Source organism: Bipolaris sorokiniana, assembly GCF_000338995.1.
Source record: "Bipolaris sorokiniana ND90Pr unplaced genomic scaffold COCSAscaffold_2, whole genome shotgun sequence".
Taxonomy (NCBI): domain Eukaryota; kingdom Fungi; phylum Ascomycota; class Dothideomycetes; order Pleosporales; family Pleosporaceae; genus Bipolaris; species Bipolaris sorokiniana.
Window position 1 is genome coordinate 2,409,445 of NW_006911896.1, and position 26,098 is coordinate 2,435,542.

General features: G+C 51.3%; 13 protein-coding genes across 13 annotated transcripts; 6 read left to right on the forward strand and 7 right to left on the reverse strand.

The window, feature by feature from the left end:
• Window positions 1-902: 902 nt before the first annotated feature.
• Window positions 903-1,939, reverse strand: COCSADRAFT_78983 (uncharacterized protein; the record flags this gene model as incomplete). Its single annotated transcript, XM_007698065.1, has 3 exons — window positions 903-1,251; window positions 1,306-1,812; window positions 1,869-1,939. 3 exons carry the CDS (start codon window positions 1,937-1,939, stop codon window positions 903-905), a joined length of 927 nt encoding a protein of 308 aa, XP_007696255.1.
• Window positions 1,940-2,410: 471 nt separating this feature from the next.
• On the forward strand, window positions 2,411-3,824 carry COCSADRAFT_276080 (uncharacterized protein). Its single transcript, XM_007698066.1, has one exon. The coding sequence runs from the start codon at window positions 2,650-2,652 to the stop codon at window positions 3,613-3,615; it is 966 nt and encodes a 321-aa protein (XP_007696256.1). The 5' UTR covers window positions 2,411-2,649; the 3' UTR covers window positions 3,616-3,824.
• A 210-nt stretch (window positions 3,825-4,034) lies between these two features.
• COCSADRAFT_80994 (uncharacterized protein) lies at window positions 4,035-4,631 on the reverse strand (the record flags this gene model as incomplete). Its single annotated transcript, XM_007698067.1, has 1 exon — window positions 4,035-4,631. The coding sequence occupies one exon, from the start codon at window positions 4,629-4,631 to the stop codon at window positions 4,035-4,037; it is 597 nt and encodes a 198-aa protein (XP_007696257.1).
• Window positions 4,632-4,823: 192 nt separating this feature from the next.
• COCSADRAFT_33602 (uncharacterized protein) lies at window positions 4,824-7,778 on the forward strand. Its single transcript, XM_007697391.1, has 3 exons — window positions 4,824-5,193; window positions 5,593-6,593; window positions 6,645-7,778. Exons 1-3 carry the CDS (start codon window positions 5,032-5,034, stop codon window positions 7,669-7,671), a joined length of 2,190 nt encoding a protein of 729 aa, XP_007695581.1. The 5' UTR covers window positions 4,824-5,031; the 3' UTR covers window positions 7,672-7,778.
• Window positions 7,779-7,924: 146 nt separating this feature from the next.
• On the reverse strand, window positions 7,925-8,874 carry COCSADRAFT_33604 (uncharacterized protein). Its single transcript, XM_007697392.1, has 2 exons — window positions 8,220-8,874; window positions 7,925-8,159 (listed from the first exon to the last, which is right to left on the reverse strand). The coding sequence occupies exon 1, from the start codon at window positions 8,773-8,775 to the stop codon at window positions 8,311-8,313; it is 465 nt and encodes a 154-aa protein (XP_007695582.1). The 5' UTR covers window positions 8,776-8,874; the 3' UTR covers window positions 7,925-8,159; window positions 8,220-8,310.
• A 236-nt stretch (window positions 8,875-9,110) lies between these two features.
• On the forward strand, window positions 9,111-11,113 carry COCSADRAFT_33605 (uncharacterized protein). Its single transcript, XM_007697393.1, has 3 exons — window positions 9,111-10,004; window positions 10,058-10,640; window positions 10,696-11,113. Exons 1-3 carry the CDS (start codon window positions 9,236-9,238, stop codon window positions 10,904-10,906), a joined length of 1,563 nt encoding a protein of 520 aa, XP_007695583.1. The 5' UTR covers window positions 9,111-9,235; the 3' UTR covers window positions 10,907-11,113.
• Window positions 11,114-11,445: 332 nt separating this feature from the next.
• On the forward strand, window positions 11,446-13,120 carry COCSADRAFT_276134 (uncharacterized protein). Its single transcript, XM_007698068.1, has 4 exons — window positions 11,446-11,771; window positions 11,822-11,912; window positions 11,962-12,292; window positions 12,342-13,120. Exons 1-4 carry the CDS (start codon window positions 11,568-11,570, stop codon window positions 12,913-12,915), a joined length of 1,200 nt encoding a protein of 399 aa, XP_007696258.1. The 5' UTR covers window positions 11,446-11,567; the 3' UTR covers window positions 12,916-13,120.
• COCSADRAFT_276138 (uncharacterized protein) lies at window positions 13,120-14,685 on the reverse strand. The gene is made up of 3 exons (XM_007698069.1): window positions 14,543-14,685; window positions 14,206-14,346; window positions 13,120-14,086 (listed from the first exon to the last, which is right to left on the reverse strand). Exons 2-3 carry the CDS (start codon window positions 14,284-14,286, stop codon window positions 13,325-13,327), a joined length of 843 nt encoding a protein of 280 aa, XP_007696259.1. The 5' UTR covers window positions 14,287-14,346; window positions 14,543-14,685; the 3' UTR covers window positions 13,120-13,324.
• Window positions 14,686-15,349: 664 nt separating this feature from the next.
• On the forward strand, window positions 15,350-16,705 carry COCSADRAFT_80807 (uncharacterized protein; the record flags this gene model as incomplete). Its single annotated transcript, XM_007698070.1, has 2 exons — window positions 15,350-16,121; window positions 16,179-16,705. 2 exons carry the CDS (start codon window positions 15,350-15,352, stop codon window positions 16,703-16,705), a joined length of 1,299 nt encoding a protein of 432 aa, XP_007696260.1.
• A 69-nt stretch (window positions 16,706-16,774) lies between these two features.
• COCSADRAFT_80231 (uncharacterized protein) lies at window positions 16,775-18,293 on the reverse strand (the record flags this gene model as incomplete). Its single annotated transcript, XM_007698071.1, has 3 exons — window positions 16,775-18,066; window positions 18,148-18,195; window positions 18,245-18,293. 3 exons carry the CDS (start codon window positions 18,291-18,293, stop codon window positions 16,775-16,777), a joined length of 1,389 nt encoding a protein of 462 aa, XP_007696261.1.
• A 370-nt stretch (window positions 18,294-18,663) lies between these two features.
• Window positions 18,664-20,727, forward strand: COCSADRAFT_78916 (uncharacterized protein; the record flags this gene model as incomplete). Its single annotated transcript, XM_007698072.1, has 1 exon — window positions 18,664-20,727. One exon carries the CDS (start codon window positions 18,664-18,666, stop codon window positions 20,725-20,727), a length of 2,064 nt encoding a protein of 687 aa, XP_007696262.1.
• An 83-nt stretch (window positions 20,728-20,810) lies between these two features.
• COCSADRAFT_167944 (uncharacterized protein) lies at window positions 20,811-23,237 on the reverse strand (the record flags this gene model as incomplete). The annotated part of the gene is made up of 2 exons (XM_007698073.1): window positions 20,811-23,017; window positions 23,126-23,237. 2 exons carry the CDS (start codon window positions 23,235-23,237, stop codon window positions 20,811-20,813), a joined length of 2,319 nt encoding a protein of 772 aa, XP_007696263.1.
• Window positions 23,238-23,523: 286 nt separating this feature from the next.
• COCSADRAFT_33610 (uncharacterized protein) lies at window positions 23,524-26,048 on the reverse strand. The gene has a single exon (XM_007697394.1). It carries the CDS (start codon window positions 26,013-26,015, stop codon window positions 23,625-23,627), a length of 2,391 nt encoding a protein of 796 aa, XP_007695584.1. The 5' UTR covers window positions 26,016-26,048; the 3' UTR covers window positions 23,524-23,624.
• Between the last annotated feature and the right edge of the window lie 50 nt (window positions 26,049-26,098).

The following is a 26,098-nucleotide window of genomic DNA, read 5'->3' on the forward strand; positions in this document are numbered from 1 at the left end:
AGTGTAGGAAGTCGGTGCAGAAAGAAGAGAAAGAGAGCGCTGAGGTCAAAATTTATGGGCGAGGGAATAACACCAAGATACAGGCAACTGAAGCAAGCGCATTGTGTTGAGTTGGGTGTAAGGAAAGTGCGCTGCCGTCAACAACAAACTATTGCCCTACGTTCAAAGACTAGGCAGGTTCGAGTACGTACTTGGATCTGGAGCTTCGATGGCAAGCACTTTTGTATGCACATCTTTGGTAGCATGATGAAGTCACCAGAACGATGAGAGAAAGTACTACATGTCACATGACATATATTTGATTGCGAATGAAATAGCTGTCCATTTGAATCTCTAGACGATGTGAACCGTATAGACAAATTTTTCCCGTGTGAATTAGAGTTGAAATGGAAGGTTCTTGATTTGCTGGCTGACCCTCAGCCTACTCGATTACTAGAATGCGGGTCCTTTGCTTGGGGTAGAGATGAACGATAGGTGTGGCCATTCTTTTGAGTGGACTATAACCTGAACGAATGATATCCAATTCCGTGCGGCCCTCTGCTTCTCACTGAGAAGCTCAACACATCTTCTATTGGTTCCTCCGAAGCAGGTACTTGGACAATCCCTGGCGGAGTTCGAAAATTGAGGAAATTCGTATGTCAAGACCCCGTCTCAATGCCCTTGAAGATAATGAGCAGTGCCATGCGTCTTGTGTATTTCAATGTGTAAGATTAAATATCTGTTTCGCACAATGTGTAGGTCTATCCGCTTCGTTGGTGCTTAGTTCGTCAGTGATCAATACTTTACAGTAGCGCGATGCTTGGTCGCGTCATGTGCAAAGCTGTGTCTAGTATAAGCAGATACATAGTGAGCTTAGAATCATGTTGTCTGACCTGTATGGAACTTTCCATAAAGCCTTCTGACTACATGAAACTTCCGAGAAGAGACTCCATGCCAACCTTATTCCTATCTCGAATCTTCCGCTTTTTGCCATAGGTCTCTCTTCGATCTCGATGCTCTTCATCTTGTGCACGCTTGGTCTTTGTATCAGATTCTTCTTGCAACTCTCGATGGAACCATTCAGTGTGACATCTGGGAACAGACTCTCGGGTCTGGAGGTACAACATAGAAATGGATCGGCCGGCAGTCATTTTGGCTGCTTCCGATCGGGCAATTTCCAGTGAGAATTGGTAAAGCTGGCGCATCTTGAATGCTGTGGTAGTTGTGTTGGTTTCCCAGATAGTTTCCGGTGATAGTTTGCTAGATTTTGTGCTGTTTCAATTCACGTCAATAACAATACCATCAATATTCGGTGCACTTGATTACCATTTCGGAAGATGGTTGGTCCAATCTCCCCAACAGTCAACTCCGGATTGGATGAACAAACCATCGACTCCAAAGAGGTTCAAGGCGGGAAACGAAGAGATGCTCTTGAGAACAGAGTTGATATGCGATATGTCATATCCGCTCAACACAAGTGCCGTTAGCTTTGTAAATGAGCCACTTTCACCAACGCTACGGCCCCAATCCCGTATCATATCGACGGTTGGCTTTTGCATGGTGTTGTGCCAAGAGTTCGTCCCATTTTCGAGCACTAGTACCGCCAGATTTTGGATCTTGGTAAGTGCAATAAGATGATCAATCGAAAGGTTGAGAGTGCGCACGCAAAGGAAGGTAAGCATGCTAACATCGAGTTTAGATAGACGATCAACCACAGAAAGGTACTGCATTGATGCGAGATCCCGGTCTTGGACCCGGAATGTCACATGGTGATCGACTTCTTCCGGGTAGGCTTTTCTAAATACGTTCCACGCATGGAACGTAAGCGTATCTCTGTCTGTAGGTCAACCATTGTACGATTGAGGCTGTTCATGAGATCCATGACGCACGTTGATTTGAGGTGGATGTAAAGGCGACTTGCGTACCACCATCCAAGCCATTGTAGAGCGCCGGGCTCCATGTTGTGGATATTCCAGATGCATGCTCGGAGTGCCATGGAATGAAGACTATCACAACGTGGATGTTGAAACTTGGTAGGATTGACTCGCTTACCCCGGGAATCGGTTGTCCATTTGGGCACCATTGAACGGACGGATGCCATTGTCTCTTGATAGACCAGGCCGGAAGATGTAAAGGAACGCGTCATCTTTGTGGTTGACCGTTGCTACCCAACTGCTTCAAAGTAAGCCAAAGAGCTATTAGGGGCGATTAAAAATTACTGCTGAGCCAGGCGTAGGTCAAGGTCTTGGAGCTTCCAGTGCCAGCGGCACACGGAAGAAGAGAATGGGCGCGCTGATATTTGAAACAATTATGTGTCGCGTTCGCAAAGCATATGTCGCGATGTTCCCCAACGCGTCAACCGACAGCCCCACACATGATGGTCGGTCTTACCCCTCACATTCACCGCTAGACCTGATACATTTTCCTAGTATTAGAATACAGCCACTTAGGCGATGGCGCAAAAAATGTGACTCAGCAAGATAGACATCATCTATTTCCGATTTTTGAAAGCAAAGCTTCTTACCGGCAGTGGGGAAGACCTAAGTAACCAATAATCATTCTGACCGCCGCCGATCGCACTAGATTGAATAAACTCAGAGTTCCCCCAACATCCGTCTTACAACACAGTTCTCCTTCTCCAAAAAGGCCTAGATTTTTTTACTGGCCAAAATGACAAATCAAGGTCAATCCCGATTCAAGGTCTCGAACTTGATCGCCGAAGGCATGCCAATCATATTGGATGGTGCGCTCGCAACCTATCTCGAAACATTGGGGGCAAACATTTCTGGGGCGCTGTGGTCCGCTGAAATTCTAATTGCCAACCCCTCACTCATTAAGAAGACCCATCTAGACTACTACCGTGCAGGCGCAAACGTGGCAATTACTGCATCGTATCAAGCCTCCCTTGACGGTCTAGTCAAACATCTGGGATTGAGCGAGCAGGATGCCAAGAATGTGGTCAAAAAGAGCGTGGAACTTGCTCGGGAAGCCAGAAGCCAATACATCACAGAATCTAGTGCAGATGTTGGAGACAAATTATTTGTCGCGGGAAGCGTAGGACCATATGGCGCGTTCCTGGCAGACGGTTCCGAGTATCGAGGGGACTACGTCGTGCCAAAGGAAAAGATGAAGGACTTCCACCGTGGACGCATCCAAGCGCTTGTCGAAGCCGGTGTAGATATCCTGGCATGCGAGACAATCCCATCAAAGGCTGAGACCGAAGCGCTCATCGACCTCCTTACCTCTGAGTTTCCTTCTTCAGAAGCCTGGTTCAGTTTCACACTTCGAGATGGTAACCATATCAGCGACGGAACACCTTTGTCGGAGATGGCTGCGCTTTTCAAAAGTGTGGAGCAAGTTGTTTCTTTGGGATTCAACTGCGTCCCTGACGATGTTGCACTCGTTGCTCTCCAGGAATTGAAACCGCTTGTGAAGGAGGGAACAATGGTGGTATATCCAAATTCTGGCGAACAGTGGAACGCAAAAGCGAGAGAATGGGAGGGGAAGCGTACAGAAGGTTCGACACTGGCAAAGAAAACAGAAGAGTGGAGGGATGCTGGCGCGGGGTTGATCGGAGGGTGTTGTCGTACTACGCCGGACGACATCGCGGTCATGAAACAAGCTTTGATATCCTGAGAAGCATTTGGAAATGCGAGAAAGGTGCTGTCAGATCGGAAGTTACCAGTATTGTACATTATGTGACTAGAACGCCCCATTCAATGTAAGGGGATTCAGGTCTGCTATGTGCTACCTGAGAGAGACAGATTGCGTATTCAAGGTGCGGTATGACATTGGATATGGAGCTGGGCAGTCAGCCCCTCTGAGTCTAGACCGGATTTGTTGACGTGAATGGGCCGCTTTTCTTCCACGCATTATCCGCGTTCGGATGCCATACGTTTGTTTAGTTTTGCCGCGTTCCTTCGCGGGTTGCAATAATTACGAACGTTTGGGTTTCGACGTTCGTGGCATTAAGCCTAGGCGGCTCCTAATCGCGAGACATGTACCAATTATGAGTTTCTCTGAGAAGATGTCTCTCAGACATGTTTTTGATATTCTCACTCGTCAGTAACCATGTCGTCGGCATTGGTCGCTCCTTCAGTCCGCTTTTGCAACTCTTGTAATATTTCCCTGGCCCGGTCCAGTACATCCTCAGCACCAACCTGGCCAGAGCTTGCCCTTGCGTTCAGCACGCCCACATCAAAGTCGCCATATCCACCGTTCTTGACGTCCTTCTCCGGATCTACAACCTCGCTTTCCTCCTCCTTCCCTTTGCGCGCTTGGTTTTGAGTGACGGCAAACTTGGGGTGACTTTTCGGTATGACCTTGTACCTCTCGAGAGCATTGATTTGCTTCACCAACTCTTGCCTGATAATCTCACATGATGTGCCACAGAAGAGGGCATTGATGCGGAAGGCTTCTTTGCGCGCTTCTAGGGTCCCAGGTTCGCATTGCATAGCGTCATGCTGAAAAGGAATTGGGTCGTTGGTCAGCTGGGATAGGGCAGTTGCGAAGTATTTGAGCAGTTTGGGGATTTGATGGTTGATTTCATTGAGGGTATCAATATGTTCAGCGGCGATTTGGCGATAAGTCTTTGGTTCTTCAGATGACTTTTCAGCAGAGGTGGCATTATCGGCTTGCTGGGTCGTATCCATTGCACTCTGTTGATCGGCTTGAGTAGACATGGCGGGCTATCTGCAAGCTTGACGCCAGATAGGGCTGTTTGTGGTTGTAATATCAAAGAGTGGTTGGAGCCGGGGAAGCTCAAGCCCCACAATCGCACCGCCACATCTTGGCAGCCTAGGAAGCGAACCTCACCTCCGTCCTGCGCTCCGCAACACGGCCCGCCCAGGTGACGTGCTGGTATGCTCCAGACGCGATCTTCCCGCCGAGAATCAATCTTTACGCGTCGATACACTCAAAACTGCCCAGCGACTAAGAAGCGACAATCAAGCCCCGCATACGACTATTGACGACCATTGCGACTGCCACTGGAGCACAACGGAGCGAAGGAAGAGCTGTGTGCCAGCATAGAAGAGAAGGAATCACGCAACCATGTCAGGGCCCCCCCAAGGGCCCGGGCCTGTAAGGGCTATGAGTGTAGGAAATGGGCCTCCAAGTGCAGGTCTGCCACCACATGCAGCCATGCCGCCGCAGGGTGGCCCTCCACCGCCAGGCTCGTCGGGACCGCAGTCACAGCAGAATCTCAATCAAATCGTAGGTGACACATCCCCTTGCTCCCTGCTCCTATCTTCGGTACACTATCGCATGGGTGTGCAGCCATGATGGATGAATGCGTTGCGTTTGTTGCGGGGTTACGCCGTCGCCTTTGCTCATTGACATTATACACTCATCTACGCTATGCCTTTACCTCAGAGGCTTAGTCTTGGACTTACCGCGCGACCTTGGAGTAAGGTAAACTTATTACAATTCAGTTTGCCCAAATCAACAGGTATTCTCTTTGCAAATTTCGTCGCGCATCATGGGCGGCGCATCAGAGTCATCAACTAGAATTGGCCTTGCGTATAGCCAAAGCCGCAAATTCCTGCTAACTCCCGCGACAAAGCGAGTGTCTTCTTTGCACATTTAGTTCATCATTGCTGACGTCTACTAAAGGTATTGGAGTATCTCTCAAAGAAGGGCTATGTCCGCACCGAAGCGATGCTCCGCAAGGAGTCCGAACCACAAACCAACGGACAGCCTCTCACCGCTCAGAGTACCGAAGCCGGCGGCGCAAAGTACACAAAGGCATTTGAGCTGCTGCGCAAATATACAGAGGATAACCTGGATCTGTATAGACCAGAGCTGCGGAAGCTGTTATGGCCCGTCTTTGTCTATTCCTTCTTAGACTTGGTACGCGACTTTTATACCAAAGACGCAGAGACATTCTTTGCCGCCTACCAGGGCTTGTTCGAGCGCGACCACGACGAAGATGTCAAGACGCTCCGCCAAGTGCGGTTACAGTCTCATTTGCAGGAGAGCAGAATAGCAAAACTTTACCTCGACAACAAGTACCGAATTACGTTGACGACAATGCCGTTCTTCAACCTCATTCAATTCCTTGAATCTAAGCACTTTGACGGCGGGTCAACAATAATAGATGTCATCCGCGAACACCTTAATATTGTCACAGTTGACAGGACAGCGACCGCAGAGAAGAGCATAGCGGCGATTCTTGCTAGCGGACACGGCGATGATGAGCTCCCTGCAGAGGACGAGGGCATTCCAGGACACGCCCCCGGTCACCCTCTCACAGCGCGCCATGACCCCGAGGCAGATGCTGCACGAATAAGACTGCAATTAGGCGCTTACCCCCAGGAGGCGGAACTACAGGACGATGTCCGTGCTGCTCTGCAAGAGGAAGATGCCAAAGCTGCGCCAAGGCCGGGCCAACCAAGTTTGTTGGATGAGTTTGAGCAACGTATCAAGCGGGAGCCGACAGAGGATGGACCCTCGCGCGAGTTCGTTCCTTTACCCCCGTCACTCGCCCGTGATGTCTCTATGGAGGTCCAAAAAATTATTGAGCACCGAGACCGATATAAGATGGAGGGAAGAACCGGCGGAGTCGGACCTGCTGTTAGTGTTACCATGTATACTTTCCATAACACATATGACAGGTAGGTTGTTTAGTTTTGAGGCCACGAGATGCACTACTAACAGCATGGTAGCATCAACTGCATAGATTTTTCTGGGGACAACAAACTCGTCGCTGCCGGCATGAGCGAGTCGTACATCCGCGTTTGGTCTATGGACGGTAGCCCTCTCACTTCACCAAATGACAACCCAGACATGCAGCCATCATCTTCTAGGCGATTGATTGGCCATTCAGGCCCTGTCTACGCGGTTGCCTTTTCCCCCTCTACCGCCAACCCGTATCCTTCTGGTCCTCCTACAAACTCTGAATGTCTCCTCTCGTGCTCAGAAGACAAGACAGTCCGTCTGTGGTCTTTAGATACGTACACCTGCCTTGTTGCGTACCGCGGCCACGATAACCCCATCTGGGATCTCCAATGGGGACCCTATGGCCACTACTTCCTCACAGGCTCAAACGACCGCACCGCGCGTCTGTGGTCGACCGACCACATTGAGCCTCTTCGCATCTATGTTGGCCACGACAACGACGTCGACTGCGTCGCTTTCCACCCTAATAACCTCTATGTCTTCACAGGCTCGTGCGACCGCACAGTCCGCATGTGGCATATCGCCGGCGGTAATTGTCTGCGCCTCTTTACCGGACACACCGGCAACGTCACAGCTATATCTTGCTCCCCCGACGGAAAGACGCTCGCCTCCGCAGATGACGCCGGCAACATCATCCTCTGGACCCTCGAAACAGGCCGTAGACGCAAGCGCATGCGTGGCCATGGCAAAGGCGGTATCTGGTCTCTCTCCTGGAGTGTGGAGTCGAGCGTCCTTGTTTCTGCCGGTGCCGACAAGACAGTTCGTGTCTGGGATGTACTACAGGAAACTAACGATAAGGCTGCCGACGGTGTCACTGCGAAGACAGACGGCGCGATGACAACGAAAGGCGCCAGCGGCACGACGGTTACGGGAAAGAAGGCGGCTAAGGAGACGGGCGTGTCGGCGGATCAGATCAGCGTGTTTCCTACGAAGGATAGCCCTGTGTACAAGGTCCAGTTTACTAGGATGAACTTGGTGCTTGCGGGTGGTGCATATCTGCCTACGCGTTCGTAGGGATATGAATCTAATGGGTGTTCTTGGGGTGTTTGGAGTAAAATCATGCTGGATGAGTAGTGGTGACATACCCATATGAAATAATAAAACTTTGATTCAATCTTGAGGTGTATGCTAGTGAGCACAATTGTGATATGTGCGTTGCGTCTGTTGATGTCTACGAAATATTGACTATCAATTCTACCGTTCATGCTCTTTTCTCTTCTGCAGCTATTCTATGCTTAACTTCTTCTAAATCATTCGTTTGACTGGAATAGCCTCCGCCAAGCAGATGGACTGAGTTCATGGAGAACAAGTCGCCTGGTACACGGGGGGCGTCTAAATTAAACTTGTCATCTTTCACCTAAGGCCATGACAGGAATATCAACTGCTGGTACGCTTAACGCGTAGATGCATTATGCAAGAGCTTGGAGGTTGTTTCTCGCTGATTTCAGCTAACGCAAGGCCCTCTTGAGAACCACTCGTTGTTCACAAGGGATATTCTATATCTAGCCAACACGTTAGTACTGGCTCTACCAGGCACATCGACTATGCTTGGGTCTACATACTACGAGTTCTGGGTAAGTGCTAGATCAAGCGCGTCCATATAATCGACAGACATCGGTCCTAGAACGGATCAATCGTGGTCCCGGCGGCATCTCACCCAGTCATACTCTGGTCTCCGTCTCGATCCTCTGAAGCAGCTGATTGACCAAGCTCCCTCAGCGAAGCCTTGAGCTGAGCAATCCGCTCCTCAAGATCTTCAATTTCTTCTTCCTGATCCTGCAACGAGCGATCGATATCTGGCAACGACAAGACGGCGCGTCTCGCTTTTTGTATCTTCAGCCGGACATCATTTGCAGCTGTGGCAACATGCTGGATTTCCAGGGGCCCATCTGGCGAGAGCTGCGCTGGCGTAGGAGTAGCGGGTGGCGGCTGAGCTGATGTCTCGAGGATGCGCTTAAGCAGCTTATGGAGGTCGGGCAGGACGTCAAAGGCAGAGGGCGCAGGGGGTGCCGGTGCGGTTGCGGAAGCCGGGGGTGGATGGGCTGGCGTGGCTGCGCCTGTGGGCGGGACTGAGGCTCGCGCCGATGCAGGGGCGTAGGGTGTTGCTGCTGCCGACATTTCTACGAATTTCCAAGAGTATTATCCGGATGGACGTGTCTACTAGCGTGGTGTTGACCGGACAGAGGTGATGGCTTCACCCGAGGGCGCTGATTGGATAGAGTTTCCTCACTGCAACTCTATCGCAGTCGCTTTCTTTGACAACACGTGTTTTCTGGCGATCACAGTATTCACCGGATCTGCGCGAATTGTGTCGCGTACTGGAGGGAGGCCGAGACGAAGTTTCGGCCGCGGGTTGTGGGGGACTATTGCATTGGTTGCTGCGAGAGGGAGATGGGGTGACGTTGGTCGCCCATGCTTTTTCCAAACTCCAAGGCCGATTTAGCCCCACCAACCCTGCCCCTCCGCCGATAACTAAATTCAACATCTTTTTCTTCGCGCCATTCAATCTCCCTTATCCAGCTTTGTTTTCGGGTTCCTCATACTCCTTTATACCAAGTTTCCCGGTTAGTTCGCAATCATGGCTAAGGTCGACCAAAAGGCCGTCCTCATCGTCATTGACGGCTGGGGTGTTGCGACTGAGAAGTCGCGCAAAGATGGCGACGCCATTCTTGCAGCAGATACCCCTACCATGGACGAATTTGCGCGACAAGGCTCAAAGACCGCACAGGGGTACACCGAGTTGGAGGCTTCGTCTCTCGCAGTTGGTCTTCCCGAGGGTCTGATGGGCAACAGCGAAGTCGGCCACTTGAACATCGGCGCGGGACGCGTTGTATGGCAGGACTCTGTCAGAATTGGCCAGACCATTAAGAACGACAAGCTCAAGGATGTCGGAAACATCAAGAAGTCGTTCCAACGCGCCATTGACGGAAACGGAAGGCTGCACTTCTGCGGTCTTGTTTCAGACGGAGGCGTACACTCCCACATGGACCACCTCATCGCTCTCCTCAAGGTTGCAAAGCAACAGGGTGTCCCCAAGGCATACATCCACTTTTTCGGAGATGGCCGAGACACCGACCCCAAGTCAGCTGTGGGGTACATGGAGACTCTACTCAAGGCGACCAAGGAGATTGGTCTCGGTGAGATCGCAACAGTGGTCGGTCGTTACTACATCATGGACCGTGACAAGCGCTGGGACCGTGTCGAGCTGGGAATGAAGGGTCTCGTTACCGGAGAGGGCGAAGACAGCAGCGATCCAGTGGCTACTATCAAGGAGCGCTACGAAAAGGGCGAAAACGACGAGTTCTTGAAGCCCATTATTGTAGGAGGAAAGGAGCGGAGAATACAAGGTGAGTGACTAGATGGAGTACCTGCATGTCCTCTTGCTGATTTGTCCGTCTAGATGACGACACGGTCTTCTTCTTCAACTACCGTTCGGATCGTGTGCGTGAGATTACCCAACTGCTGGGTGATGTCGACCGCTCGCCGAAGCCCGATTTCCCATACCCCAAGAACGTCAACCTCACCACCATGACATCATACAACCCTAAATATACATTCAACGTTGCCTTTGAGCCTCAGCGTATGACGGATGTTCTTGCCGAGACACTGGGCAAGCAAGGCGTGAAGCAATGCCACGTTGCAGAGACGGAGAAGTATGCCCACGTCACCTTTTTCTTCAACGGCGGTGTCGAAAAGCAATTCGAGAACGAGGAGCGCGAGATGGTACCATCGCCCAAGGTGGCTACGTACGATCTGGAGCCCAAGATGAGCGCAATGGCGGTTGCCGACAAGCTCTGCGAGCGTATCAGAACCGGCAAGTTTGAGTTTCTCATGAACAACTTCGCCCCACCAGACATGGTTGGCCACACTGGAGTATACAAGGCAGCCATCGAGGCGTGCACGGAGACGGACAAGGCTATTAAGAAGGTCTATGACCAGTGCAAGGAGAGCGGATACGTCTTGTTTGTTACTGCCGACCACGGGTAAGTTGGAGAATCATGTTTAGTGAAAAGAAGGAAGAAGCTGACAGATTGACAGTAACGCTGAGGAGATGCTTACTGAAGAGGGCACGCCCAAGACTTCCCACACAACCAACAAGGTGCCGTTTGTCATGGCCAACGCGCCCGAGGGCTGGAGTCTGAAGAAAACTGACGGTGTACTGGGCGATGTAGCGCCTACGGTTCTTGCAGTCATGGGTCTCCAGCAGCCAGAGGACATGGACTGCAACAGCTTGCTCGTCAAGCCATAAGGCATGGACGATGTATACATTCTCTGCCCAACAATTTTCGCACTTTGCTTAGCTGTCAGACGCACCTGACACTACGACTGTCCATGGTAGAAGCTAGAGAACACTAGATCAACATAAATACATAGAAATCTGGGTGCCGCAAAGCCGCGGCTTGCATACATACAATGTATACACCATTTGAAATGTCTATGGTACACTATTCTCCCTACGAGGTTCGGCAGTACGGCTGGTGTGTAGGCCTAGCTACCAATCAAAATGCGGATTGTCTTGGCAGTGACCAGGGTTGAATCATGGTGGGGGACTCGGTGTGGACCCCTCCCTACAAGCTTCCAGCAGGCCCCCGTCGCCCATCACGACAAGTTTGTTTTTCAGTTGTTGGTCTGCTTCACATATATTCGACTATATACCTTCGATAGGAGATACTGCCAGTGCAGTAAATACCATCGAATCTCACTGCAAGAAAAAAGGCCACCCGCCGCGCGCATCACAGGGCTATCTGCATTGAATAGCAAGCCCATCGGGCACGCCGACGCTTCGCCTACCAAACCTTCGTCACAGCAGTCGATACCCAGCCCAAGACCTCAACACCCAACCACACCCTCGCACCGCTCTACCATAAATTTGTCGGTCGCACACTTCAGACGCCGACTAAAGCGCAAACATGGCCACCAAGACTTCCAACGGTGGGTCTGGGGGGGCACAGGCACTACAAACACCCCAGGTTCAGCCTTGCAGATACAAGACGGGCAAGACTCTGGGTGCGGGCAGTTACTCGGTCGTCAAGGAGTGTGTGCACATCGATACAGGGCGATACTATGCCGCAAAGGTCATCAACAAGAGGCTTATGGCTGGCCGAGAACATATGGTGGGTTGCATAACTGTAGACTGGAGGGCGCATTCGCTGACACGTGCCAGGTCAGGAACGAGATTGCAGTATTGAAGAGAGTTTCCATGGGTCACAGAAACATCCTCACGCTCGTCGACTACTTTGAGACGATGAACAACCGTTTGTCTCAACTCCCTCGGCGCTGTGTCTTCTGCTAACACACAATCAGTCTATTTGGTCACCGACCTTGCGCTTGGAGGCGAGCTCTTCGACCGCATCTGTCGTAAGGGGAACTACTACGAATCCGATGCCGGCGACCTGATCAGGGCTACTCTATCGGCAGTCGCATATCTCCACGACCACGGTATCGTGCACCGAGATTTGAAGCCAGAGAACTTGCTGTTCCGAACACCAGAGGACAATGCTGATTTGCTTATCGCCGATTTTGGACTTTCTCGAATCATGGACGAGGAGCAATTTCACGTCCTCACAACAACCTGCGGTACGCCAGGCTACATGGCGCCTGAGATTTTCAGAAAGACAGGTCATGGCAAGCCAGTGTAAGAACAAAGCGACTTTGCGAATTTTCTTCCGCTGACCAGATTATAGCGACATTTGGGCCATTGGTGTTATTACGTATTTCCTCCTCTGTGGCTACACCCCCTTCGACCGCGACTCGAACCTTGAAGAGATGCAGGCCATCTTGGTTGCCGACTATTCTTTTACCCCTCTGGAATACTGGCGAGGCGTCTCACTTACGGCGCGCGAGTTTATTCGTCGTTGCTTGACCGTCGATCCTGCAGCGCGCATGACCGCTCACGAGGCTCTCTCCCATCCCTGGATCACTGAGCTCGGCAAGAACAATGCTGATGGCGAAGAGGATCTGCTGCCAACTGTCAAGAAGAACTTTAATGCTAGGCGCACGCTTCACGCTGCTATTGACACGATCCGCGCTATCAACCAACTCCGAGCTGGTGGCGCTGCGGGTATGATGGACGGTCAGCGATCAGCGGAACCCCGACGAGGGGCGCCCCACGCGCGTATTCCCCAACCGGCAGAGGAGCCCGACGACCCGATGGAGATTGACAGCAGGGGAAATGGCCACGGTCAGACCGAAGAGATGATCCAGGAACAAGAGCGGAGAATCAGGGAGACACAGCAGGGATTGTGGGGAAAGCGCTGATCTTTTAGTCATTGCGTTCAAGGTCGATTACCTTTTTGTTTTTCAGTACACAATCCAGAAGCGATTTCTATTTGATTTTTTTTCATGTAGATGTTGTTTGGCTACACATCATGCTTGAATAGACGGCGACTTCAATTTGAGTTTGGTATGATATCGTATGAGCATATTGCTCGACATAGCCTTGTATAGTCACGTGGTAGCGTACCAGCTAGGATCAACCCTCGATTACCGTTATGTCAATCTTCTTGCACTGTCTGAATGCTATACATCCTATATGACTTTGCCCATACTCTTTCCTAGTTCTGTGACCTGCAACCCCACTGCAGTCTTCGCTACGTACGCGCTCGTTACCCAATGCTTCTCTCAGAAAAATATATCTTGTAATCAAAAAACGAAAAGCCTGTAGAATTTAAGCAAAATTGTTATCCGTCTGCGCCCCATACGTCCCATTGTGCGCCTCTTGACTCCGTCTCTGCCCATCCACAATAATACCCCCAGCCTTACGCCTACTCTCCACCAGCGCCTTGATCAACGCAACCGTAACCTCCCACCCCTCCTTCATCTTCGCCTCACTACTCGTCAAATCCGGGACATGCAAAAAAATGACCGGCCGCTCATCCTCCTTGATGCTAAAATAATGCGCAAGACTATTATAATAGATGAACCCGCACAAGAAATTCCCCGCATCACTACTAATCCTCACATCTGGGCTTTTCGTGCTACCAACTTCAGAAGAAGACGAAGAGGAAGAAGATTTTAAAGACTCTTTCCAACACGCCAGGATATCTGCAGTATCGAAACTCGTCGACAGCGTACTTGGAAATTTCGAAGCCGGAAATTGCTTTTCAGCGCTCTCATCGTCGAACCGCTGACGATCCACATCGGCGATATTACCGTACCCGCGGCTCCGCGAGCCTTGCTCTATGGCGTAGTAATTGCGGCCTGCGGCGAGCCCGATGTGCAGGACTATGTCTGCAACCGGGTACATGGGATTTCCTGGGGGAAGCAGGTTCGGGATGAGATTGAGGACGGTGGCGTAGGCGACGCGGATGGGTTCGTGGTGGACATGAATGTGGATTGGGGTTTTGTTGGTGGGGGAAGAGGGGAGGAGACTAGGGAGGGTGGAGGCGATTTCCCAGGAGGAGTTTTTGGGAAAGCGGGTGAGGAAGGGCTGGGGGGGTTGTTAGGCCAGTGGTTTGAAAGTGGGAGATAGAGGGTGATCGCGTGACCATTTGGTTAAGGTGGTTGACGAGAAGGTGTGAGAGGTTGGAGACATGGATGCAAACATACACCGAATCCAGTGACTAGCACTGTCACTGGCTTTTCGCCTTGCTCGCTGGGAGGCTGCGGTGCAGCATATGATGGTGCCATGGACAGATCGGGGTTTATCGGGGTTCGTATTCGCAGCAGACGGTCAACAGGAACTCGAGGCTACAAACTCCTACGTTAATACCCAGTTTACAAGCCTAGCCATTCCCGTCCATCTCAAGTGCCCAGACTATCCTCCTACGCGTCAACGCCGTCGAGCAGGATCCCCCTTGCAATGATGACAGGGTCTCTCCATCGACATATGGCGGGCAACCGTTTTCGGGGCCCTACCAAACACATCGGAGACTTCAAAACTTACACGATATTGGATGCGTGTGTTTTAAGTGGGTAAATCTATGAGTTTTGGGATTTCCAGTGGACTTAAAACAATAGCTCTTGTGGCTATTTCTCACCGCAAGGGCTTCGATGGGAGTAAGTTATCGATGTCGTGTCGTTGGCTGAGGGACTAGCCGAATGCGTACAATGCTCATATCTAGGTTGCCCCTACCGCGACACGGCAGATAATTGCTGGCACGAATATCATGTACTCACCGGACCTTGACAGTCAGAAATAGCCACTGGCATGAAGATTGACAGTTCAGAATCACTAATACTACGTTCAATGCTGTCTGTAGTAGACTAGCTATGGTTTTTGCTGGTATTATGATGACACATATTATCCCGCCATCCTGGCGCAATCAAGAATGAACATCGCAACAGCTCAACGCCGAAACGGAGCCGCCAGCTACCCCACACGGGCATGGATATCCATAGTTCTTCACCCCGCATCGGAACGGGGCACCTCTACCTCGGTGCTATCTGCTGTGTCTGGTGCCGCATAAGGCGTGGTTGTCTACCGCGACATTTCACTCGTAGCCAACCATAATATAGACGTCTTTCCGATGCAATTGCCGGCGCTACAGCAGACAACTAAATAGTGTTGACGTCCTTGGTCTCACCCCCCGTCGGCAATAGTACCGGTCCGAAAGGCTGTCGCAAAAAGTGCTTGGACAACACCATATCGAGCTTCTCTCCATCTACCATTGCTTATTTTCGGCTCGTGATTCAACCGTGAAAAACCTGGCCAAGGCAATTCCTCGACCTTGGCTTCATACATCTCGTGACCATGGCATCTGCAGACTCGCCCTCGAAACCTTACTCCCTAGCCATAGTCGGCGGTGGCATATCTGGACTCGCGCTCGCAATTACCCTCCTGCAACACAACGTTCCCCTCACTGTATATGAAGCCGCAGCGCATTTTGGGGAAATTGGTGCTGGCGTGGCGTTTGGGCCCAATGCAGGACGCGCAATGGAGCGCATGTCGCCAAAGATCTTCCAGGCGTTTTTAAAATGCAAGACTGGGAATGCATATGGTTCAAAGGCAAGTTCCTGGTTTACCGTTCGCGTGGGAGATGGGAGAAAGGCAGATAAAGATGGTCATGTGCGTGAGGGCAAGAAGTTGGGCGATCCGCTGTTTGAAATATTTCTGCCTCCCGGTGGAGAACGCGGGGGTGTATACAGAGCTCACTTTCTAGACGAGCTCATAAAAGACATACCAGATGATGTCGCCAAGTTTAATAAGAGACTCGTTGACATGGAAGAGGCGGGTGACGGATCTGGTGATATGGTACTCAAGTTCGCCGATGGTTCCACAGCACAGCATACCGCCGTCATTGGGTGTGACGGCATCAAATCTCTTGCGAGAAAATGGGTAGTTGGAAGAGACAACCCTGCGTCTAAAGCTGTCTTCTCCGGAAAGTATGCATACAGAGGACTGGTCCCTATGGATGAAGCAGTCGAGCTACTCGGCGACGAAGCCGCCAGAAACAGTCAAATGTTCCTAGGCTACCACGGTCATCTCCTCACATTCCCCATTGCCCACGGCAAAATAATGAACGGTATTTACCCTTTCCCCCCCTTCCTCAAATATACCAATCACTCACTAACAACCACAGTCGTTGCATTCAGCTCCCGCAAAACCTGGGACTCGGAAAATTGGGTCGTCACAACCTCCAAACAAGACATGCAAGCCGACTTTGCAGACTGGGGCCCGCACGTCCAGAAGATCATCGGCGCAATGCAAAAACCGGATATCTGGGCTTTATTCATGCATCCTCCATGCGAAACATACACTAAAGGTCGCGTCTGTCTGCTCGGCGATGCGGCGCACGCAACGACACCGCATCAAGGTGCCGGCGCGGGAATGTGCATGGAAGACGCGTATATACTCGCCAGTCTGATCAAGGATGCCAACAGCACTGAAGAGCTTAAACGCGCGTTTAAGGCGTTTGACGAGGTGAGGAGGGAGAGGACGCAGAAGCTTGTTGCGACCAGTTATGAGGCGGGGCAGCTGTATGAGTTTGAGTTGTTGGGGGATGATTTGGATAAGATTGAGGAGAATTTCTCAAAGCGAATGCATTGGATTTGGGGATTTGATTTGGAGGCGCAGCTAGGACTTGCACGGGAGATTATGAAGAAGTGAGGTTTAGATGTATTTGTATTGAACTAAGCTAACGAGCGGAGGGGCTGAGTTGCAGTATCATTGCAAAATCTAATCTATGACATCATCTCTCAACGAGAAGATTTGCTTGAGTACCTCGTCCGTCTTTGCGCCGATGCCGTTGTGGTACATCATGTTTGTTATAAAGGGCTTGCAGCCTTTGATCGTGCTGGCCGTCTCCATACTCAAGTTAAAGTCTACGTACATGTCATCCATGTACACAGCCGCATATGTCGGTACCTCATTCTTCTTCAGCTGCTCCACGTCGTATAGCTTTGGCCAGTCCTTTTCTGCGGCCAGCAGCTCCCCTACTTTCTTGAGTTTCTTGAGCTCAGGATAGCAGTCGAACATGAAGGGATAAATCATCTCGCCAGTAAAGTAGATAGGATCTTTCGAGTCAACGCGGGAGAGAGAAAACTCGGGGTGTTCGTCGAGCATGCGTTCAGCGGACCAATTCGCAGCTTGGCCTTGGCAGTAGATGGGCTCGTGGAGCAGAGCGTAAATGACGTTCGTGTCCCAGCTCTGTGCTGCTTCGAGTGCGAGCACAGTCGGGCGTGTCAAATGACCGAATTGCGTGAGATCAGTATCCGCGCGTAGGACGAAATTGTGTACATCGTCGAAGCCGCCGTGCTTGCCAAAGTAGATACCTAGCTGGAGGAAACGGCGTGCAGAGAGGTGGCCTTCGCCGCCTTGGACGCGCACTGTGGTATCGCCAAAGCGGGAGAGCAGCTTGACGATGCGTTTGACTCTTTCCACATCCTCCGGGTATTTCTGGTAGTACCCTTCGTTTCTGCTCTTGACACGTGCATATAGCCGGCCATAAACTTCGTCTGCATTGTCTCTTAATGGTGGTAGACCTCCAAACAGGAACGCTTCTTTGACACCTTCAGGGTAAAACGAGAGGTACGTCGTGCAGCAGAAACCGCCAAAGCTCTGGCCCATGATGCTCCATTTCTTCTTCTCTTCGGGATAATCGGCTGTCAATGCTTTCCTCACAGCCTCACAATCTTTAACAATGCTGTCTGCTCGGAAGCTCTTCATGTAGTCTGCCTGCACTTTCTCATCACCCCTCAGCTGCAGACTCGACTGGCTTATAGCGGTTGATAGGCCTGTCCCTCGCTGGTCGAGCAGGAGTACTTGGTACCCTTTGTCGAGTATGGTGTGCGTCCAAGATACATTTTGGGGTGGGTGGCATTCAAAGCCTGGGCCGCCTTGCAAGTATATGAGCCATGGGAGCTGAGTCTTGGCTTTTTCGAGGTGCGACGTTGGCGTGTAGTCTGCGGGCTTCTCGGCTTTTAGGGCTGAGCGAGCGAAGAGTTGGATTGTTCCCAGGGATGGGTTTGCTTTCGGAATGTCAATAGATACATGACTTATAGAAGTTCAGATGCTTCGTTTCCTGATATGTTAAACAGAACTCCACATACAGTAGTCACGGGGTACTTGGAAGAAGTGCTCCGTGATTCGAAGCTTGCCTGTATAAAGCCATTAACGAAAATTGAAGAGAGACGATAGAAATCATACCAGGTATGAGGTGGCTCCTCTGCTCGAGAATTTTTGCTGCTTGAATCATCTTGTGAACTGCTTACGTGGAGAGGAGAAAGGTGGGGAGTGAATGTATACAATGTTATCGATAAGCCCAAACGTTCCGTAATGCCTGCTCCAAATGATTGGCGGGGTGAATAATATGTCATCAGGCAGTATGCACCCAAACACTTGTGCATGGCAAGCTTGGTTATACGATTCATTGAGTCGTAATTACTATTCTCTTCTACCACCGTCACAGTGGCTGAGCAGCTCCAGAGTATCAAAGCTGAGGTTCAAAAATTTCCAACGACGTACTGAGGGGCAAATCGCGGGGGTTCGCCAGCCCACAAAACCACAAGCGTGACAACATTCCACAGCACACCTCATCTGATCGACTCCAATCTCAGAATTGAAAAATGGCCAAGGACAAGAAAAAGGCATCCGGTGGCAAGGCCGCCGCCAAAGCTGCTAAAGCAGTCAAGCAAGAGAAGAAGGCAGGCAAAAAAGATAAAAAGCTTGCATCCAAGACACAGGAACTCGATTCTGACGCGGAGGATGTTGATCTTGACGCGATCCTGGCACAATATGCAAAAGAACAGGAGCAACACCATGCCATTACCGAAATCGCTGCTGAACCACCGTCCGCTCGAACGTCATGCACTCTCCTGGCTAATCCGGCAAACGAGAATGAAGTTTTCTTATTCGGAGGCGAGTACTTCAATGGAGCCACAGCAAAGTTCTTCAACGACCTCATGATATACAATATCAAGCAAGACGCCTGGAAACAAGTAACCAGCCCCAACTCGCCACTTCCTCGATCCGGACATGCTTGGTGTCGTGCAGCTAACACAAAAGACATCTATCTTTTTGGCGGCGAATTCAGCTCTCCAAAGCAGGGAACTTTCTATCACTACAATGACTTCTGGAAATTGGATCCAACAAACCGGGAATGGACGCGTATGGAAGGCAAGAGTAAGACTGCGGCACCGCCCGCACGAAGTGGTCATCGCATGGTTAGCTTCAAACAGTACATTATCCTTTGGGGAGGGTTCCAAGACACATCTGCCACAACAAAGTACCTGAATGATCTCTGGATCTATGACTGCGTCAACTTCTCATGGCACACACCAAAGCTCCAAGCAGCTCGCGCGATACCGGATGCTCGATCAAGCTTCACATTTCTGCCACACGACCAAGGCGCCGTCATATACGGTGGTTACTCTCGTGTTAAGACACAAGCTGGCGGAAAGCAGCAGCAACAGCAAGGCAAAGGCAAAAAAGGCGGCGGCGGAGGCCCAGCTTCGCGCATGGTGTTGAAGCCAAAAGTTCACGATGATACTTGGTTTCTACGCATTACGCCGCCACCAGCAGATCAACCTTCGACAACTCTGCCAACTGTGTCATGGGAGAAGCGAAAGAAGCCAGCGAATGCGCCAAACCCACCACGCGCAGGCGCCACCATGGCATACCACAAGGGTCGTGGCGTCATGTTCGGTGGAGTGCACGATGTCGAGGAGAGCGAAGAAGGTATCGACTCGGAATTCTTCAACCAGCTCTTCATCTGGAACGTAGAGCGAAACCGTTTCATGCCACTTACACTACGTCGGCCGAAGCAAAACGCAAACAAGAAAGCTGCCCAACAAGCCAATGTCAGCCGACGAGACCGCGGCAAAGCAGCAGAGGAAGAACTTCTAGCCAACCTTAAAGCCCTCGAAATGAAAGCCGGAGTCGCCCAAGACCCCGACCCCGACGACGAAGCTGCCAAAGCTGCAGAGGAAGACGAAGAAGAAGATACACGCCCGGAGAAGCCTAAACTCTTCGAATTTCCCCACCCGCGCTTCAATGCCGCCCTCACTGTCCAAGCAGATACCTTGTACATCTACGGTGGCACCTACGAAAAAGGCGACCGAGAATTCACCTTTGACGAGCTGTGGTCCGTCAACCTTAACCACCTCGACGGCGTAACCGAAATCTTCAAGCGCGACCTCGAAGACTGGCAAGGCAGCGAAGACGAAGCCGACTCGGATGAGGAAGACGACTCCGAGGAAGACGAAGACGAAGACGAAGATGCCGAAGACGACGACGCCAAATCCGCGTCTACAGCTCCCACAAGTGTCGCAGACTCTGTTGCCCCTCCCGCAGCAGAGGATCTGGGTCCCCAGGAAGAAATTTCCGCACTCACAGATACTCTACCACATCCGCGTCCCTTTGAGTCTCTCCGCGATTTTTACGCCCGTACGTCCGAGCAGTGGCAGAATATCATCCTTGAGGAGTTGGAGCGCAAGGGTACGAGCGCAGAGAAGAGTCCTAAGGAAGTCAAGAAGCTGGCATTTGAACGTGCTGAAGAAAAATGGTGGGATTGCAGAGAAGAGATTCGCGCGTTGGAGGATGAGCAGGAGGCGGCAGGCATAGGGGAGGTTGTTAATTTGGCGGACAAGGAGGGGGCAGGTGGTGCTGGGGGTGTGGGGAGACGGAGGTAGACAACCGTACTGGAATATGTGACATGTGTAGATTAAAGAAGCTAAATAAATATTCAAGTGGAATATGGAGTATGAGAGAGGAACTACATAATCCCATCAATAACCTCCGCAACCCAATCCAACTGCACAGCGCTCACCCCCCTTGCCCACGCCCTCCCCGTAAACATAAACTCATTAAACACAATAGCCTCCACTTTCTTGCCAAACAACACTGAACTAGGATGAATAGCCACAGTCTGATTCCCCAGCAAAGTCTTGTAACTCCCATCCGGCATTAAGCGCGCCGTATTCGCAATAAACCCACGTAACATACACTCAAGTATCGCCCGACTCTTCGCCTCCGACGGCGCCGCATCATCAGCTTCCACCCCGTCATTCGACAGCAACTTAAGCTGCTTACATAGCTCCCTCAGCTGCGTGCGTATCTTCATTACATTCTCCATAGCGCGATACGACACAAAATGTCTCTCGCACCACGTTTTTCTCTGCACTTTGTCTTCCGCTGCAAAGCGCTGCACGGTTACGAGAAGCGTCAAGTGGTCGCCCTCGCGACGATACAGCTCCCGACGTACTTCCTCAGCTTCTTCTTTGCGCTCTTCGGTAACGAGGTTCAGGAACACGGTTTCGACGCTTAAGGCGGAGATGATGTCGATGGCTGCGGAGATGCAGTCGCGCTCGGGTTTTGCGGCTTCGACTAGCACGCGACCCAGTGTGGGTGTTAGAGGGAACTTCGCAATGACGAGGCCGTTGGGGCTGATGTCGCCGGTTTCGGTAAGGGCTTGCAGGTGGAGGAGTTGGAGCAAGGCTTTTTCTAGGGCTTCGCGGGGGGGTCGGTCGAGGAAGGGGAAACTGAGGACGTCGGTGACGCCGCGGGCTTTCATGGTTAGGATGGCTTGGCTGAGATCACAGCGGAGGATCTCGGGGATGGTGCGGTCTTCCATGCTCTTGTAGGCGTCTTCGGTGTAGAGGCGGTAGCATTGGCCGGGTGCTTCACGGCCGGCTCGACCCTTACGTTGGATGGCTGCGGATTTGGAGATTGGTTTTACGAGGAGCGACTCGAGGCCTAGGCGATTCCGGAATTGTTTGATTTTAGACTTGCCGCAGTCGATTACGAAGCGGATGCCGGGGACAGTGACGGATGTTTCTGCAATGTTGGTTGCGAGGATGACGCGTCGGGTGCGGTAAGGAGCTGGTTGGAAGATGCGTTGTTGAGCGTGCTGAGGAAGGGCTGCGAAGAGTGGGAGAGCGAGTAACTTAGGAACTTCGTCATCCATGCCTTCAGCGTAATCGTTGATGAGCTTCTCAAGGGACTCAATAGTGTCTTGACCCGTTAGGAAAACTAGTATATCGCCGGGTAGAGGCTCCTTATAATGAATCTGAAATACCAGTTTCAGGGCAGATTCGATCCAATCCTGTGTAGGCTGTGGCAGATATATCGTCTTGACTGGATATTGTCGTCCTTCTACATAACACGTCGAAACTTTGCTAGTGTTTGCCGTTTTTGCTTTGTCGACAGTCGTGTCCGATGTTGCTGCAGGCGAATCATCCCCAAAGAATTTCACAAGACTCTCCACATCTGCTGTAGCACTCATTACTACCACCTTTAGCGGATGCTTCCTTTTCTTGTTATTCTCCTCGTCAGCAACTAGATTCCTCAAAAATCCGAGAATCAGATCCACATTCACGCTCCTCTCGTGCACCTCATCCACTACTATCGCACTATACTGCGGCATGTTGGGATCCCTGAGCATCTCCTGAAGCAGCATACCTTCAGTCAAAAACTTGACTTTTGTATGCTTCCCAACGGCGTTGTCAAAACGGACACTGTAGCCGACCTTGGCTGCTGGGCCCTTGTCACCAAGTAAGCTGCCCATTTCTTCTGCAACACGGCGGGCCAGAGAAATTGCTGCCACTCTTCGAGGCTGTGTGATTGCTATGCATCCCGTACACCATGATTCGTTGGTCAAAAACTGTGGCAACTGTGTCGATTTTCCGGAACCCGTTTCTCCGGTTAAGACAAGGATGTTGTTCTTTTGTAGTGCTGCTCGGATGGAGTCTGCCTGGGGCCATATGGGAAGCGATTTTCTGACTGATCGCAGCTCGTCGCGTTTTTGGAGAAGATAAGGGGGTATGTCCTGGATTTTTTGAGAGTTTCGCAACCGCTGTGGTTGCTTGTTCCTGGCCTTGGAATGTTGCTCACGCTTAGGTGTGGGCTCTGATGGCTGTGTAGATGGCTTGTCCGGTTTGGAAGACTTCTCAGGCTGTCCAGTTGATATTTCCGTATCAACCTCTGTCTTCTCCATAACATCAACCTTGCTCTTTTGGCTCGCAACGGGATTAGGTGTATCATTTTCAGAGTCGTCAAACTTGGTTAGTTGGCCGGCGCCTTTTTTAACACTCCAGCCATCCTTAGCTGGTTGAGCTCTCTTTCTCTTTTTTCCCTTTTTTAGTTCTGCTGATCCCTTTTCTCCATTCTGGGCCTTTGAATCTATGTTCTTTTCTTGTGACATGACTGTTGTGGGAATAGTGATGGCGTTTCGAATACCAAAACTTTTCTGACCTCGAAAACTTTATCGATAAGAGCGCGTCGTCTTATAGCGGCTAGCGTAGATTCAGCCTACAGCGAAGGATACACCTCCACACGCCACATGCTTGGTCGGGTGCGACTACAGAATTGTATCCAACTATGTAAATTTCGGCCGTTCACGCTTTTGGGGGTTTCCCAATGATGTGATTCAGCCATTCGGCCATGTTCGGTATGATCAGCGAGCCAATGAATCTGCAAGACATATTGCAACCCGCAACAATGGATACTTTATTGACCAGGAGTTTATTCACAAAAGTATAGATGCGACTTTATGCACATGATACAATGTTCGGTGTTCGCAATGTACCATCTACTTCCCTATATCCCGGATCCCCCATTTCCCCACCTCCTGCATGGCCTGCTCGCCCCCCTCGGCTAGCCTTTCATCTTTAAGCACGCCAGCCAGGCACTGCCAGCCGTCTCTTCCGCCACCCCATCTAAGCACCTCATTCTTATACAACTCACCGTTTTCTCTATCTAAACTGCCTTCTGGGCCATTGTGCTGAAACACATCCTTCCAGATCTTAGCTGCGAGTGCGCGGTCAAACAGATAAGAGTAGTATGTAGCGCCGTATCCATACAAGTGGCCAAAGAAGCCCTGCCAGGCTGTACCAGCAGGTTCAGGAATTGACGCGTACTTGTTGTATACATCGTGGTAAACCTTTGTTGAGTTAAAGTTTGGGTCGGCGGCGATAGGGGAATGGTAAGCTTGGTCTAGCATGCAAAGTAAGATTTGCGATTCAAGTTCGGTGTGCTGATTTCGATTGTCAATTGCGAGGCGGGACTCAAGGGCAGCCATAGGGACTGGAACGTCTGTTTCCCAGTGGCGGGCATACAGAGAGAGAACGTGTGGGCAAAAGGCAAAGTGTTCCATTAGAACAGAGGGCAGCTCAGCGATGTCGGTGGCGCAACGAGTGCCAGAGACGTTTTGGAGAGCTGTGCGACCCAAGATAGAGTGGAGAGCGTGACCCATTTCGTGGAACAGAGTGCGTACGTCATGAATGTTGAGGAGCGTTGGTCGCGAATGAGACGCTTTGCTGAAGTCGCAAATCAGGGCGATAGTCGGTAGTTGGAAATAACTTTGCCGTTGGGCATTGTAAGATACTGGCATGCCATCGGTTGCGGCTTCAATGGGTGAAGAAAAGCGGTGCTGCATATGTGCCATTTCTTCCATTTCCGAGGGTAAAATCTCGCGACTACAGCGCAGTGTGAAATGCGCTGGGTTGGGCGTCTTGCCAGAACGAGAATACAAGTCACAGTAAAGTACCGCAATATGGCCTTCAGTATCAGATATGACATCGAGGCGGCGAACTCCATCATCCCACACCTCCCCCGGCTGAGTCTCCTTTGGAACAAAGCGTACGCCGTAGAGACGGTCGAAGAGCCGAGATATTCCCTGTAGAACGGTACCGACAGAAAAATATGCAGATAGTGAATCAGGGGTGCGCTGCCTGTAATGGCCCTCCATTGTCGCAAGCATCTTCTGTGTGTAGTAGAACTTATCCCAGGCATTGATGCGATCTGGAAAGTTGGACCGGTGAGCATCTCCTCGTTTCAGTTCCATCAGTTCCTCTAAGTCGGCGAGTACAGCCGGTCGACTGTCCTCATATAATGCCTTCAAGAACGTATTGACAGCCTCTGGTGTCCGTGCCATCTTATTCTCGAGCGTCATGTGCGCAAACGTCTCGTAACCTGATGTCTGGGCCAGTTCGGCGCGCAGCTTCAACATCTTCTCCAATCGTGCAATGCTCGGCTTGCTTGCTGTGCGGACAGCTTGATATGTCTCTCTGCGCACTTCTGGGTTCTCGACAAACCGCAGCACAGATTGCGCCTCGTGATGCATTGTCGAAATCTTTGTTTCTCCCCACTTGGTCAGAGCCTTTGCCATGTTCGGGTCCAGCCCCTTTAACCGCGTGGATTTGAACCGTAGGGTCAGTGTCTCTGGTGCCATACCCTCGACAAACTGGTTTCCAACTTCAGCAATCTCTCCGCTCAGGTCCACCAGCTTCTCTCGTGTCTTGTCGTCCAATCCAATGCCAAAGCGGGCAAAGTCCTCCATCAGTATCCTCGCAACGATGCGCTCTTCTTCGCTCCAGGCCTCGTACACCTCAGGTATCTCCGAGCCTTTCTTCAGCTGGTCATATAGTACGGGTGTTGTGTTCAATTGGTTCATGTACTGGAAGACTGTCGAGTATGCCTTGACTGCCATGAGCTGGAACTTGCGATCTGGATGGGTGCCTCGCACAAAGTCGGCCAAGTCTATGACTCTACATAACAGGTCGCTGAGCTTGTCGAGATCCTTAACCATGTGCTTGTAATCCTGGACCGACTGCGCGGCTGCCACCTTTTGCACGACAGCATTGCAGCGCTGGATGGTTATGGTGACAAAGTCGACGAAGCCTTCAGGATGCGTAAGGTATTTGTTGCCGATAATGCCAGCGGGCTGGCCATTTTGCGATGTTCGTTTGAAGCCCGCCCAGAACGAGGCGCTGTCAAAAACCTTGCGGAGGGCGTCGTCATCTGTCTTTGCACTGGTAGGGAGACCGTGGAGTGGCGGCGCAGGGTCGCGTGGCTTGGAGGGGGCGGTGGCAGCAGCAGCAAAAGTCGAGTTGAAGCGTCGTTGGCGCTGCGACTGGTGGAGACAGCGATGGCAGATCCAGGGCGCTGTTGGCTGCTTTGTGCGCGCAAGCCGCTTGAGCATCGTGGGTGGTGTCACGAGTGAAGGAAGATTGGTAGGGCCTGAGAAACAAACGATGTCATAGCCAGGCCAGGCCAGGCCGAGGG